The sequence below is a fragment of the Tigriopus californicus genome, chromosome 5 (genome assembly GCF_007210705.1).
Source record: "Tigriopus californicus strain San Diego chromosome 5, Tcal_SD_v2.1, whole genome shotgun sequence".
NCBI lineage: Eukaryota > Metazoa > Arthropoda > Copepoda > Harpacticoida > Harpacticidae > Tigriopus > Tigriopus californicus.
This window is the reverse complement of record NC_081444.1, coordinates 11,934,132-11,946,934: the sequence shown is the minus strand read 5'-3', so window position 1 is coordinate 11,946,934 and position 12,803 is coordinate 11,934,132. Positions and strand designations below refer to the sequence as shown.

The 12,803-nt window shown below is 41.8% G+C and overlaps 2 protein-coding genes across 5 annotated transcripts in view; both read right to left on the bottom strand.

Annotated features, from left to right (window-relative positions):
* Nucleotides 1-5,900: 5,900 nt before the first annotated feature.
* Nucleotides 5,901-12,803, bottom strand: part of LOC131880228 (FMRFamide receptor-like) — a 29,650-nt gene continuing 22,747 nt past the window's right edge. For 2 of the 4 annotated variants that reach the window (XM_059226797.1, XM_059226798.1), the window contains exons 3-6: nucleotides 8,614-8,807; nucleotides 7,930-8,272; nucleotides 6,870-7,178; nucleotides 5,901-6,464 (exon numbers count right to left, since the gene is read on the bottom strand). In XM_059226797.1, the coding sequence (XP_059082780.1) occupies nucleotides 6,060-6,464; nucleotides 6,870-7,178; nucleotides 7,930-8,272; nucleotides 8,614-8,807 (1,251 nt within the window). In that variant the 3' untranslated portion in view covers nucleotides 5,901-6,059. Of the gene's footprint in view, nucleotides 6,465-6,869; nucleotides 7,179-7,929; nucleotides 8,273-8,613; nucleotides 8,808-8,913; nucleotides 9,046-12,191; nucleotides 12,614-12,803 lie in introns of those variants that run through there. The other 2 variants (XM_059226800.1, XM_059226799.1) reach the window with 2 other exon arrangements.
* On the bottom strand, nucleotides 9,012-12,245 carry LOC131880227 (solute carrier family 12 member 9-like). Its single transcript, XM_059226796.1, has one exon. It carries the CDS (start codon nucleotides 11,935-11,937, stop codon nucleotides 9,124-9,126), a length of 2,814 nt encoding a protein of 937 aa, XP_059082779.1. The 5' UTR covers nucleotides 11,938-12,245; the 3' UTR covers nucleotides 9,012-9,123.

Below are 12,803 nucleotides of genomic sequence, written 5' to 3'. Positions count from 1 at the left end.
GGATAAATGCGGCAATAGCCTCCATCAATTTCCTTTGTACTTTCTGCGGTCTTTTCTTGGTTGTGCGAATGGGTCCAGGAAATGTGGTTCATGAACGTCTTTTGGGAGTTGGTCCGATTAATATCACATGAATGTAAAATCAAGTAAAATGATACGTTTTTCCAACTTGAACTGTTGGAATCCCTTCCAAGAAGTGGCAAGAAAGCCGCAAAAAATCAGGGACCTCACTCACTCCAGGAAACTGCTGTAATTGATTGCAATTACATTCGTTTGCAATGTACTGTCCAATTACAGCCTCGTCGCATTTACTTACAAAAATTAAAAAAAAGATTTTATTTCATGTCGACGTTGCTTTGTATGTAGTTGGATAAGGATTTTTTTGTCATTTCATGCGAAGAAAAAGTATGTGTCGTTGTATCAAATGCTTGTATACATCATTCAAAATAAAAATAATTTATCATTGGGGTCTCACAAATACGGTAAAAGCAATCTACCAAGAATTTGAGGAGACATTCATTTTCCTTAACAAAATATAGTAAGCAAAAAATTAATAAACTGAAAGGTATTGCATTGAAAGAGCATAATTATCTTTGAATAAGCAAACAAACTAGCTGTGTGTCAAAGCGAATTCATCGTTTAAAGAGATGTCCAAACACATTTCAAAGATTGAGTTTTAAAAAGTGATTTTGTTTCCAATTAGAAGCCTAGAATACCTTAAAAATCAATGGTTCTGAGATTACCTTGGCTCTTAAATCAAATAATGGTGGATTACTGCCAATCACCACTCATTTCCATTAATTTGTATATAGAATTTCGAGAACCGTATCTCAAAATGTATATCTGGTGGACTGAACCCATAAAAACTGGATTCGCTTATGGTTTTTTTTAAATTGTGTGTCAATTCATGTCAATCCGAAAGTCTCTGCTACGTTCTGAGCTCATCGAGATCGTTAGTCCGCACCTGAAAGTGGCAGAGAGCGTTGTTATTCAACGCGCTGAATTGCTTTATTGCAGTAACCCTAATCGATTCACATTATTGATATGGTTTGAATCACAATGACATCAACCGCAATTGATTTATCGGAAAGCTTTGTTGACAGCGTTATGTTATGTTAATGGTGGAATCTTATTATTTCATCATCATTTATATATTTGTTTCAGTTTTATTACGATTATTCTTGTGTTTTAGGCTTCATTTCCTCATTTTCTTCATAAGAGTAATAGTGGTTACACAGACGATCCTAAAGTTTGAAATTATGGTTGAATCAATTTTACTTTAAGGAATTGTTGGAGATTTAAACTTTGAATGCATTCGAACGAATTGTTTTTACATTAAACAGCTAACAGAATACGGTGCAGAAGTAACCAAAAGTACTATAAACTAGACCCACAACTGGCCAAAGACACAATTCTGTACTTCTTCGTTAGGATATTGTCATTGACCAGATTTTCAGACAATTCCGAGGCCTTTGGATAAATGCGGCAATAGCCTCCATCAATTTCCTTTGTACTTTCTGCGGTCTTTTCTTGGTTGTGCGAATGGGTCCAGGAAATGTGGTTCATGAACGTCTTTTGGGAGGTGCTGTGTCCTTGGCGTTAGTGGGCGTCAGGTTACACCTCTCCAACATCTTCAGCTTTGCGATCAGATTTCTTAATCGAAGCATTTCCGAAGATTCTTGCAGCAATTTCCGAAGATTCTTGAAGCAATTTCCAGACCTGCTGTTAATGTTCCAATCAGAAACTTGGATGACTGTATTCATTGGGGTGTTAACAACGGATCATATTTGACTATTAAGCCCGAGGCCTCCGATTTCTCTGACCCGGTCGATAGCCTGCAACCAATCAAGTTTCAAAGAAACACATCTTGTTTGCACTAAATATTGCCCTTCCAATGGGCTTAGCTGAAAGTCTTTATTTATTCTTTTTCTTGTTCTTTGCCCCGGGATTGCTCCAATGCCTTAGACAATTAATTCGAAATAAAAAGCTTTTGTGGCGAGGGCCACTTTCAATGCGACAGCTTTCGATTGGTTGCTGAATCGGATCATTTCCATGATTTATTGTGGTTTGACCTAAACTTATACTAGACAGGTCAGTTTCAATTATTGTACTCCAGAAAAAAATCTTTTAAATAATGATAATTTTCCTTCATGATTTTGTTTCATGATTTGTTTAGTTTTTTCCACCTTTATAAGGGTCTGGCAACCCTGGGTTAGGTTGTTACTTTTTTATTACGGAAACTAAGCACCCAAGAAAAATCAGAGGACTCCTACGAGTCCGACTTTTGCCGCACTCGCCCCAGTACTATCAACTACATATTCCATACGGTTCACCGATGTCAAAAATCGACTTTGAAGGATCTTGTGCCTTTTTCAACCATTTCATGGGAGAAAAAACAGAAAGGGGCAAAAAATGCAGAAAGTGGCAGAAAATGGTGGATGGTGGTCCAAAATGGCCGCCATTCCTTGAACACTTTTTTCGCGGACTTCCTTACGGCTCCTGGGATTGGAATCCCAGCAGTTCAAGACGAGAAATAACCCTTGAATATAAGGCTGATTGGGAATTTAGTCGAAAACTTGTCCAGGTCTGTCTTAAATCCTGCTACTGGATCAGCGCCTATATACGCTTACGAATATTTGAAGGCAGCAAATTGAACAATGAAGGAGCTCGAGAAGAAAGAGAGTTGGACTGATTGTTTTAACGAGCCTGGATTCTCGAGGGCTGGAAGATACTCTCAAAAACGCATGTTAAACCTCTACGGTTACTACAATTGACCCAAAATCCTGGGTTGGGCCAAAACTCATGGATGCTTTTGAAAACGTACAATATCAGATACCTTTCGTATCATTTCTGAATACTGTACATACTAACCTTTCTATTCTCTCCAATACGAGAGCTCTCTCATATCCTCAATGTTCCTAGTAAAACATTTTTGGACCTGCTCGAGCATTTCATGAGTTCCTGCTTTAACAATTCAAATGGGCGAACCTGCGGCCATTCCCGAGGGTGAGGTAATAATTAATGTTGGAGGTGATGATAGCGAAGCGGGAATATCCCTCAATTGGACACCCATCAATCAGATGAGGCCGAGCAAGAGAGCTGCCATCTGACTTCGAAAACAAACAAAACAAGTCAAACAATGTAAAATGATGTTCCAAATCAACTAAATTGCTTGTCCTTAAGAAAAAAGTTAGGAGTGAAAGGCTTCAACTTAGAGCAAGATGACACGACACATTGATTGATATGAATATACACTGCATGTCAAGTAAAAACTATTTTTGACGGGGAGTTTGCAAATAGCACATAAACTACCACACTTCATGTGAGGGGCTTCTGCGGCCACTGCTTTTGACATGTAATAAAAACAGAAACAAAGACCATTTTATTTTCTCAGTATCAATCGAAAACTGTGTTCAAGGCATTCACGATCTTGTTTATCAGGGCCTCAAAGCCGTCCTGAAGTCTGGTAACGGTGGCCTTTTCTAGGGCTTGAAAATCAACGCCCCTTCAACGGTGAGTCCTGGCCGCCCCTGAAGCAGGCGACCAAAACCAAAGGTCAGGACTATCGCCTTATGGTAAAGTCACTTTTTGTGCGATGGGGATTGACTAATCTAATTGAATAAAGTTTCAAATTCAAGAGGCCAGTCGATTGCTTATTTGACTCATTTGATTGAGGCTGAACATTAATAGCGATGACAGAAATCGACTTCGAAGGAAATTCTACCACTTTCTGTTACCATTTCCTGCCATCATTTTCTGACAAATGGTCGAAAATGGCTTATAATGATTTTTCATCCCTACTCGGGAGAGGTGGCCAAGTTAAGTTCAAATGACTACACACAATTTGAATCTTCCTCCTCTTTTCGGTAAACCAGTTAAAGTTTTAGGTAGATTACTTTGAAATGAAGTACTGGAATGTCCGATGTTATTAAAGTGGCGTATCTTTGATTGTCAAAGTCTAATTTTCTTGTTTTATTTATGTTTAATGAAAATGAACTCGGAGTTGCTTGGATCCGAAGGTGTCTGATTTGGTGGGAAACTCGTTCACAGCTGTTTTTTTTCTATTTGATAAACTGTACGTTGAAGAGAACTTTTTGCATAACGAATGTTGTTCTGATGTCTGGGGACCTGTTATTGGATTCAGTCATGCACAAACAGGAAAAATCGAGTTTGTTGAACCAGGCCCACGTGTGTTTGGTTTTGCCATCTCAAGTTCCTACATAGGCATATGCATTTGAGTCGTGTGCTGATCCCATGCAAAAGCCCTGAAGACTTACACTAATGGGTTCTATATTCGCAATGGACCAATGAGTAGAAAATAAAAGCTTTGAAATGCAAACAATTGCGAAGACACTCATGTCCAACCCTGTTTTCTTGTTCTTGGTCATCTCGTTAAAGTACAAACTCTCTCTCTGTGACCTGCCAAGTTATCTCCTTTCATTTCTTCCTTTGCTGAGATTGATCTCCTTCTGGAGTCGGGTAGCTCTGACGAATCTGCTCAATATTCATTATTCAAGTCTCAGGTCAGATTTTATCGCATTGATATTGGATCCTTCTATTGATTACTTCCAAGTCAAAGGTCCCCCTCCAATACAACATCCTCCAAGGGCCTTTCTGGGCTCATCTACCAAACTTCTTCACCCTGGTTTAAATAGAGTCTCGTTCTTGATAGTTGAGCTTAGCGATTGTGGATATTCAGTTCCATTTAATGTTGGCAGTAATATTGTCAGCTGTTCAATCACAAATAATGCCTTGAGTTCATGGGTAGAAAAACGATGATCTTTTTCTTTTGTCCCTTTCAAAGCCTGCAATTTAACGAGGTCCTCTGATTGAGAAAGTGATGTGAACGAAAAGAAAGGAAAAATCAAATTCCACACCGTGTTTTTTTGATGAGGTCGTCTGTGTTCAAAAATGGAAGCTAGGGAGAGCTGATGCTGAACTAGTCAAGGAGAGTGAAGGCGAGCGGCCAAGGAGAGAGTGGGAACAAGTCCAGAATCTTCTCACGAAAACATCATTTTAAATCAAATTCTGATTGATTGTTCACCCATCACGGCTTTACAATCTCATCAAAAAAGACAAATTCAAAATTTAACCTTGGGTTTGTTTCATCGTAGGTATAAAGCTTGTCATGAACAACTTGAAAATGGACTGAAATGGAGTCTTGAACCATTCACTTTTTTCAAAATGAGTGCGGAACATATTTTTGTCAGTTAAATTTGTGTTTCAAATGTGGCTTTTAGGAACTGTGGCGAACCCTTCAGAGTAAGGTAGTAAGGACAATACAAATTTTGCATGTCTGGTCTACTGTGGGTCAGTGGCATACCATATAACTATGTATCGGGCAGCTTTATTACTAAATATTATAAAAGTGACTTGCCCCTGATTTCAACGATGATGGTTGACTGTTTTTGAAAGTGTAGTTTGACTTGCTCCACCCATAGTCGGCTGACTCTGACTGGAACATCGGTTGATTTCAAGTAAAATCAGTTGATTTCAAGTAAAATCAGTTGATTTCAAGTAAAATCGGTTGATTTCAAGTAAAATCAGTTGATTTCAAATAGAATCAGTTGATTTCAAATAGAATCAGTTGATTTCAAGTAAAATCTAGTTATCCGAGGACAACGGAGATCACAACTTTTGTAGCTACTTGATTTATATGCTAATTGTTTTCGATTTCTTATATAATGGCGGGAATTATGAATACTTTTTCGTCACGTTTATGAACATTTCATCGCTCGTTCAAACTTTATTGTGAATGTGTGGTTAGAGTCCACCATTTTCTATTTATTAGCAATTCCATAGATAATGGTGGTCCTCCTTGTCTCGCTTAAGTTGCACTTTTTAATATTAGGGATCCTCGAAAAGCTAGTCCCTCGAGGATTATTTGGAACACAAAAAAAACATTGTTTAGCCCATGAGGTAACTTTAATCCATTGAATGAGAAAATATAGAAGCACACACATGGGACATCACATCCAGGGTCACACGAAGTAAAGTAGATATTAGAGCGATTATATTGAGGTAGGGTATAACATATTTGATTCATCTGGGGTCAGTTCAAGTTACATATGCGGCTTTTCAGTGGCCTCTTGTCCATCGGGAGGCATTCGCAATGGCAAATCCGCCGAGTTCGAGGGGGATTTCGTCGACCCATTGCCTTGATCCGGGCTTATAGATCGACGATTGGGCAGATTTGCCCGGATGGTGTAAGTGTGACCGGGTCGTTTTGAGTCGTCCAGGGATCGGATGACCAGGTTAAAACTCGTGTCTGTGTTGTTGGCCCGCCCCCCACCCCCATTGGCACTAGTCACGTTGTTAGCCGAGCTCCGTTTCCTTAAGCCACAGAAATTGCCGTACTTCGCGTAGTAGATGTAAAAGTTCACGGATGAGGCCAGGGTGATGAGAAGGTGACTGAGATTGGTGCAACGTCGAACCCATTGAGGAAACACCAGAGGGCTATTATCATCCTGCAATCAAAAGGAACAAGAGTGCCTCAAGATTGGTGGCTATTATTTACGGATACATAGTCATATTTTTGCAAGAGACTATGGGCCTCATTTCAGAACAATGCCACAACATTAAGTATTGTGGTTTTGTCATCTTTCAGTAAAACACGCATCAAGTTACGGAGTTCTACCTGCAAAGGCCACGGTTGTACAGTGCGAAAGAAAGTGTTGGTTGATCTCATTTCCATTATTGGATTACTGTCTCATTTCAGGCCTTGCTTATTCTAAGACAAACATGCCTTTGAGAGAAGACACACAACCAACATCCGAATTTTCGAACGTGCGTAGGCATAATGCCCTTTTCTCCTAATTCAACGCAACTCCCATTACAAATAGAGATGTTCTCAAGACATCTCAAAGCTTTACCTGAATGTAGGTAAACACCATTTCGTAGGTATTAGGGATGATTCTCACGCTGTGGCAGAACAGAAACACGAACACAATGTAAATGGATACTTTCGAGAGTGTCACCTCTCTTTTCCTTAAAGAGGTGGCCTTATTATTGGGGCTTCCATCTCGATTGGAAACGGACGTAGATGGGCCTGAGGGCTGACTGGGTACAGCCAGCAATGAGGTCGACACGCCATTGCTATCCTTGTTGGAATCGCTGGGATTGTTGTCTTGGGTGGAATTGGCGGTTATTCGTAAATGATTGCGTAGGTCACTTTCCGATTTCTTGAATAAAAAGGGAAGGTTTTCGTTCATCCACCCATGGTAAAAAAGTAAAGACAAAGGACACGGGAAGAAGAATCAAGAAGCAAACTTGGTTTTCCTTATCAGTATTTCAGAAAAGAACGAGTTTTGTGATCCAGAGATTGAAAGTGTTGGAAATTGTGTCAATCTTTCCCAAGCTTTACTCGTAGATCTAAACCAATGTTGACACTGTTCCCACTCTTTACACTAAAAGGAGTCTCTTTGGCATTCATTTGGACCAGGGTTGGTGAAATTCCTGAACTCATGCATTTCGTTCAGATACATTTCGCCAAATTTTGCCAATAAATGCGATAGTTTGGAAGGTCAAGAATTGACCATCTGTTTCTTTGTGATTAATGATTAAGGAATAACCTTGATTAGTACATTATTGAAAAAATGCACAAAAGCAAACAAATTTAGCTTTAAATTTGGACCATAGAACTATGACAAATATTTTTGGACATTTCAATGGGCCTTCACAATCTTCGAAAAACCTTTTCCGTTAAAAAATGAGGGCAAAAATTAGCCCCTTGCTGGGAATGAGATTTTTTCGTAACGCACCTTGCTTTAGACACGATATCAATGTCAGATTACATTAGATCATAAAAGGGAGCCTAAAAGGCCAAGCTCCAAAACCAAGAAAGAACTTATTCGTGTCTCTTTCAGATGAAAAGAGAAGATCTCTCACAATCACATCAGCCATATTATACTTTCTTCGTGTTATGTACATTACCTTTATAGTGGAGTAGATCTTGTAGTTCAGCGTAACGAGGAGTACAAATGGAATAATGATTTGAGCAAAGAGGTTGATCCAGATCAGGTACACTCTGATATAGAGCTTGTTCCGCCTTAAACTGGTAGGGACCAATAGAGTTTTAAATTCTAGAGCGATCTCGTCGTCTCCTTCGTCGACGGTAGATGTTCCGTTTGGTGCTCTTAAACCCATATGCGTGTCATTCTTTGAAACATTGCTGAGGGGAACATCTTCGAGTCTCAGTTCAAAGAATTTGGGAATAGTGTATCCAATGGAGAAGATTAAGATGGGGATTATGAACGCTTTGCTTTTATACCCGGATCTGAAAACATAATAGGATTGTCATCCACGCTCGATAGGTGCCATTTATCATGTTGTTCCAGACTCAAAGAAAGGGTTGGTTCTAATCTCGAAGCGTGTTTTTCGCTTTGAGGACCTATAAGGGCTTTTACAGGGTCTTAGAATAATTAAGGTAGGTTCCCATCAGAGACTATCATTTCAAAAGCACCGCAAAAGGTATGTCATTTGATCCATCAAGAATTGAAATATTGATGTTGAGCATCTCTTAGTTACTCTTGTGTGTTCTAGTTCTACACGAAAGTAGTTATATATGCGCCTGGACCTGAATAATGAATGTTCCCGTACTTTGGTTCGGTATCATACCTAAATCGGACGAATGGGTGGCAAACTGTGATGTATCTTTCCACTGCCAAAGCCACAGTACTGTAGATGGATCCGACGAGGGCAATATGAATGATGGGAAGCAAATAGGGCAGCAGATAGAGTTTCACTTTAATGGTGTAATCCTCGATAAACCTGGGCAAGGCAAACAGGAGTAATGAACAGAAGATGTAAGCCTGAAAAGGAATGATTTTCGTTAGAAAATAACTTAGCATGGATTGTTCCAGGCATTAGTTGTGTTTTTTTTCTCGAACCTACAGACCTACTTTGGATACTACTAACTTGGAACATGGCTCTCCAAATAAATGCCTCAAGTCTGTACTCAAGTGGGTTCTTCAAGTGAACGAGTAACACGCAAGCATCCATCAGTAATTTATGTATATCGGGCACTAATCCTTTATTTTGTTGCTGAACTGACGTATTGTATCATAAAACCATTAATAGAATCGACGATGGTTATCGACTTGATCCATAATCCTCCACCTCCTCGAACTAGAGAGTAATTGACGTGACAGGCGAGACCCCACGAACCAGTAGAGTTGGAGGCCAATTCTGCGTGAGAGCCGTCAAGGCATCCAAATAGAACACGTAGTCAGTCTCAATTTTCGGAGGTCGAGGTAGATATAAGAAGCTCACGGCTGTGTCTTGACTTCTGCGTCTGACAGTTTCGCAAGCGGAGCTCAGATATTCATTTGATAACTGAACATGGGGATCGGTGGAGAGTTCCGTACTCTCGGGTGTCCAATTAAGGACATGAGACTCGGCTTCGACGCGAAGAAGTTCCAGCATGTTTTTCAGCATCTCTTCTTGGTTGTGTAGGGAGCTCCGATGATCTCGGACGGTGATAAACACTCGCAAGGTAAGCTTCTTCCAACGTGGAACCATGTGCACGATGCAGGCTAATTGGAGAAGAAAGAGACTGGTCGTGTCCGAAATGTCGGTCTCGAAAGGGGAAAAGAAGTCCACGAGCCAAACATCCAGATACAGCTTCTTCTTGACCCGCGTCCCGAAAATGCTCTGCCGATCTGTGCGGAACAAGGTACCTTTATCCAAGAGGGAAAAATGTCGACTCAAACAGATGTTCTTTTGCATCTTCAGCACGTCACAGATGATACCGACGTACTCCGACTTGTTCATTTTCTCTTGCGGACGTGTATCTTCATGGGTCTGGGTTGGCTTGCGTTTCAGCTCGGGGAAAATGCCTTCAAATTGCCGCGTGGCGAAAGGGGAATAGGGAGAATTAAAGTCATCGCCATGAAACCTTTCGTCCAGATAGCCGAGAATAATTGTGTTGGGTTTCATCGCGCCAATTCCTGAGATGCGCACCAAATGTTGAATTCCTTCTCGAAGCGTGCTGGCCATAGTCAGCTCCACGAATGCTTTGATCTTCAAATGGTCGATGAGGCTGAGCCAGTGGTCGTTCTTCACCACACACGGATCGTCCTCCGAATCTTGGAGTCGCTCGGTATACACGTGACCAATAACGTAGAGTCCTCCTTTCTTCAAGGCGTTCACGAAATCGATCAGCGAGCAACAAGTCCGTGGGTTCGAGACCAGCAAAAGAATTTGTGGCCGCCAAAACTTGACGTGAGCTTTCCTCGGGTCCAAGAGTAGTAGATACTTTCGAACTTGGTGAAACAACAGAGCTTGGCTAATTGAGCCCCAATTAGGTTTCCGAATGGGCGAGATGAAGTTGAGGGCAAAGATCAGGCTCAAGCACAGAAGTAAGGCCACAGCCGAGAACAGAGGGCTCACAAAGAACATCATAATGGTGGTCCCTAAAAGACCGACCAAGCTGGTGTGCCATGAGAAATACTTGAAAGAAGGTCGGAAATTCGGGGCTGAAGCCAAGTCGAGGCCCAGGCAAGCCAAATTCACTGCGGCATAAGACATAAGAAACAGGACAGAGCTCAATTGAGCAATGGAGTTCAGAGATCCCATGAGAAGGAACATTTCCACCAGGCACCACGTAACCAAGATGGACGATATAGGGTTGTCCTTAATCGTGCCTTTGGTGAAGAAGGACAAGATGTGACCAAAGAGAACATCTTTAGCCACGGCCTCGAGAACCCGGCTGGCGCCAATCAGGTTGTTTAGACTGGCACTGAATGTGGCCAACAAGACCCCAATGGCCACAATCGGAGGCCAAACGCTGAAATTACTCAAGTACATACAGTCGTGCATTAGCATGGCCGGGTTGCAAGTGAGTGCTGTTAGAACAGACAAGACGATGAAAATGGTGAAGGTAAAGAAGCATGCTGCCAGAGTTCCCCTGGGAATGTTCTTTCCCGGAGAAAGAAGTTCCCCCGACATGTTTGCTCCCGACATAATGCCAGTCACGCCCGAGAAGAGAACGCCAAAAACAGTGAAGAAATTCACTTCGGCCATCGGGTCCGAGCAATCAAATTCGAACTTGGGATCCAGATTGGCTTCGAATGTGTCCGAAATATATTCCGGAGAAGCCGCCATAAAGCCCATAAATGTTCCTTGGGCCGTTTTGGTGCAATTAGGCAACGAGATGTTATCGGTGGGAGGGATGCAATCTTGGGTGGAATTATACACAAAGTCTTCATGAAAGTCCAAGTTCACAAAGAAACTCGCCGTGGTCACGACAGTGCAGATCATAACCACGCTTAGAATCAAGGCACTCGTCTTGCCAAAGAGCTTGGATCCAATCAAACACACAAAGAGATTGATGCTGTTGAAAAGAGACGAGTAGGCAAAGTTCCACCATCGGCTTGATGGTAAGAATGTGGTGAGCGATCCCTTGGGTCCGAAATTTCCAATAAGGCCTTCAGTGCAAGCTGCCAAGTACAAAGCGCTACTGACAATGTTGGCAAACCAAAACAGGATTCCAATTGAGCCACCAAACTCCATGCCAAGAGTTCGACTAATCATGAAATACACGCCACCCCCCTCCACCGCTCCATTGGTGGCGATGGCGCAAATTGACAGAACCGTCGATATCAGAATCGAGTAAGCGATGCCATATTGTAGAAAGGCTTCAAGTAGACCTGCATTCCCCACGATATAGCCCACTCTCAAGAACAAGATCGAGCTCAGCATGGACAAGGACACGGGGGCAAACACCCCTTGAAATGTGCCCAAAGTCCGGGTGGATTGGGTCGCGGATGAGCTGTCAGAGGTCCCCAGACTCTCATATTCCCCGGAGACGATAGCATCCGGGTAGTCTGCTACTGCCACGGTTTCATCGAGCAAAGAATTCTCACTCTGGTAGGAGCGACTCAAACTTTTCAAAATCCCGCGTTCCGCTTTCAGTAAATGAGTTTTTTCGCCCGATTCCATCACGAAGGCGAACAAGAGTTTCCCTCATCAATGGCTCAAAATTCCAAATCCAAACTTTGAGCACTGCACCACGATTCGACAGCCACGAAAAACACTGGATGGGGAGGCAAAGTTTTCCTTGAGGTCTTTTCTGTGGGAAGGCTTCCTCGTTAATGTGCTTTGAGGCCACTGACGGTAAATAAGGCTTGGAAGTGTTGCACAAGTGACGATGAAACGTCGTTTCTGAGGAGACTTTTTTTCACTAGGCTACTCACTGTATCTGCTTGCTGCATGCATGCATGAAGGCTTGTGATGAAACGGTGAAACGAGAACAAGCAAGAGGATGATTACATGTTCGTATAAATTCCACCTGTTGGCAGAGGGACCTCCGACATCATGGATCGATATGAGTCAACCTCAAACGTTGCCGGAAACTAGGCAGATGTTCGTTTCAATTTTCGGACCAATTGAAGTGTTTGTTGGATTGTTAGACAGGATGGCCATGGCCAATCACGCTCCATAACGGGGGTAAGTGGGAGTTTCACGAGATGTTTACGAAAATACTTTTATCATCCGTCTCATTGGCCAAGAAGTGTGTATAGAGATAAGGGCTGCTTCTCAGTTCTCATCTAGACTCTTGAGTGTAGTTAGATTTGGTCTCTGGTACTGTTTAAGTGTATTCAATGGGCTCGATTCAACTAGATTTGAAGGTTTACGTTACCCTTTTTCGAAGACAGCAGACCTAGGGCTGTAAAGAGTGATTGAAATGACTCGATCGGCTCAGTTAATTCGTGATTTTTTGAAATGTGTTGAAGGCTTCCAATCCTGACGAGTCATATCAAAGGATTCGAACCAATACATCTCCTGACAGAAAAGAAATGGCAAAA